At 35.8% G+C, this 1377-nt stretch overlaps 1 protein-coding gene across 1 annotated transcript in view; it reads right to left on the bottom strand.

Moving 5' to 3' along the window:
- Positions 1-670, bottom strand: part of LOC102815179 (adenosine deaminase-like protein-like) — a 12191-nt gene extending 11521 nt beyond the window's left edge. The window contains exon 1 of the mRNA XM_006876549.1: positions 133-670. Coding sequence (XP_006876611.1) covers positions 133-670 — 538 coding nt within the window. The remainder of the gene's footprint in view (positions 1-132) is intronic.
- Positions 671-1377: the final 707 nt, after the last annotated feature.

Below are 1377 nucleotides of genomic sequence, written 5' to 3'. Positions count from 1 at the left end.
GACGGAACTGGCAAAGAACAAGGCACCAGGCATTGATGGAATAAAAACTGAAATCTTTCAAGAAAGTGAGGCAGCACAGGAGGCACTCACTCATCTCTGCCAAGAAATTTGGAAGACAACTATCTGGCTGACTGAGGTCAAGGCCAAGGACTGTCTCCTTAGTAGAAAGAAAGAACTCTTCAGCAAGTTTAACAGTCTCCTTGGCTACTAAAGGTCCACTTCTTCTGTAGATTGCTATCAAATAACTAGCACCAATGCCTAAATTTTTTTGTTTGGATTGTTTTATGCCCTCAAGTATAGATTCCACGTAAGTCTTTTTAGTCATTCCAGTGGCATTTTCTCTTCTGGGTGTGCTCCTCAGTTCCAGGTACTTGACACCATCATCTGAAAATTCTTTAATGACATCTTTTGTAACCATTAAAATGTCTTCAGAGCTAGTAGTGAGCTGATGAATAAGTTGAAATATCTGGAAACAGTCTACTAACGTTCTTTTCTTTCCTTTGTCAATCACAATCATTTGATCATATAATTTAAGGTCTGGCTTCTTGGCTATTAATTTCCTCATGGTTTTAGAACTAATGGATCCATTCAAGTGAACATGAAGCTCCACTTTTGGTAATTCCAAGTAAAATGTCTTCTTCCACACTTGTTGCTGTTCTTCAATTTCCATTGTGATTTTGCAGGAAAACAAAAGTCCTTCTCTATTGGCACTGTCTGTGAAATGTGAATTTTTTATCTTTAAAAACTAGAAATATATATCAAGACTATTTTAGATTAAAACAAACAAACAAATAAACAAATGTATTTTTGAACTATTAAAAATATGCTAAAGATGAACATAGCAGTTGAGACAAATGGATCTGGTTGTGTCAGTTTTGATGCTTTCTTCTTTTTGGATGTGCCCATTTATCACAATAAAATGTCCTTTCAGCAGTGCTTTTGCCGTGTCCCAAAGATTTTGGTATGTTGTGCTTTTGTTCTCTTTTGTTTCTAGGAACTTTCTGTATTCACGTTTAATTTCTTCTATTATCCAGTCGTTCTTCAGCAGGGTGTTATTCAGTCTCCATGTATTAAGCATTATTTCCTTCGTCTTCTTATTGTTGATTTCTAATTTTATGGCATTATGATCTGAAAAGATGCTTTGTAGTATTTTGACGTTTGTAAATTTATGGAGGCTTGATTTGGGACCTAACACATGGTCAATTCTGGAGAATGTTCCATGTGCACTTCAAAAGAATGTATATTGTGCTGTTGTTGGATTGAATGCTCTGTATACGTCTGTGAGGTCAAGTTGGTTGATTGTGCTGTTTCGTTCCTCTGTAGCTTTGTTGAGTTTCTTTCTGGTTGTTCTATTCCTTTTCGAAAGTAGTGTATTAA

This window comes from Chrysochloris asiatica, unplaced genomic scaffold (assembly GCF_000296735.1).
Source record: "Chrysochloris asiatica unplaced genomic scaffold, ChrAsi1.0 scaffold00390, whole genome shotgun sequence".
NCBI lineage: Eukaryota > Metazoa > Chordata > Mammalia > Afrosoricida > Chrysochloridae > Chrysochloris > Chrysochloris asiatica.
Note: the sequence above shows the minus strand (reverse complement) of the source record. Positions and strands in the feature narration are given on the sequence as shown.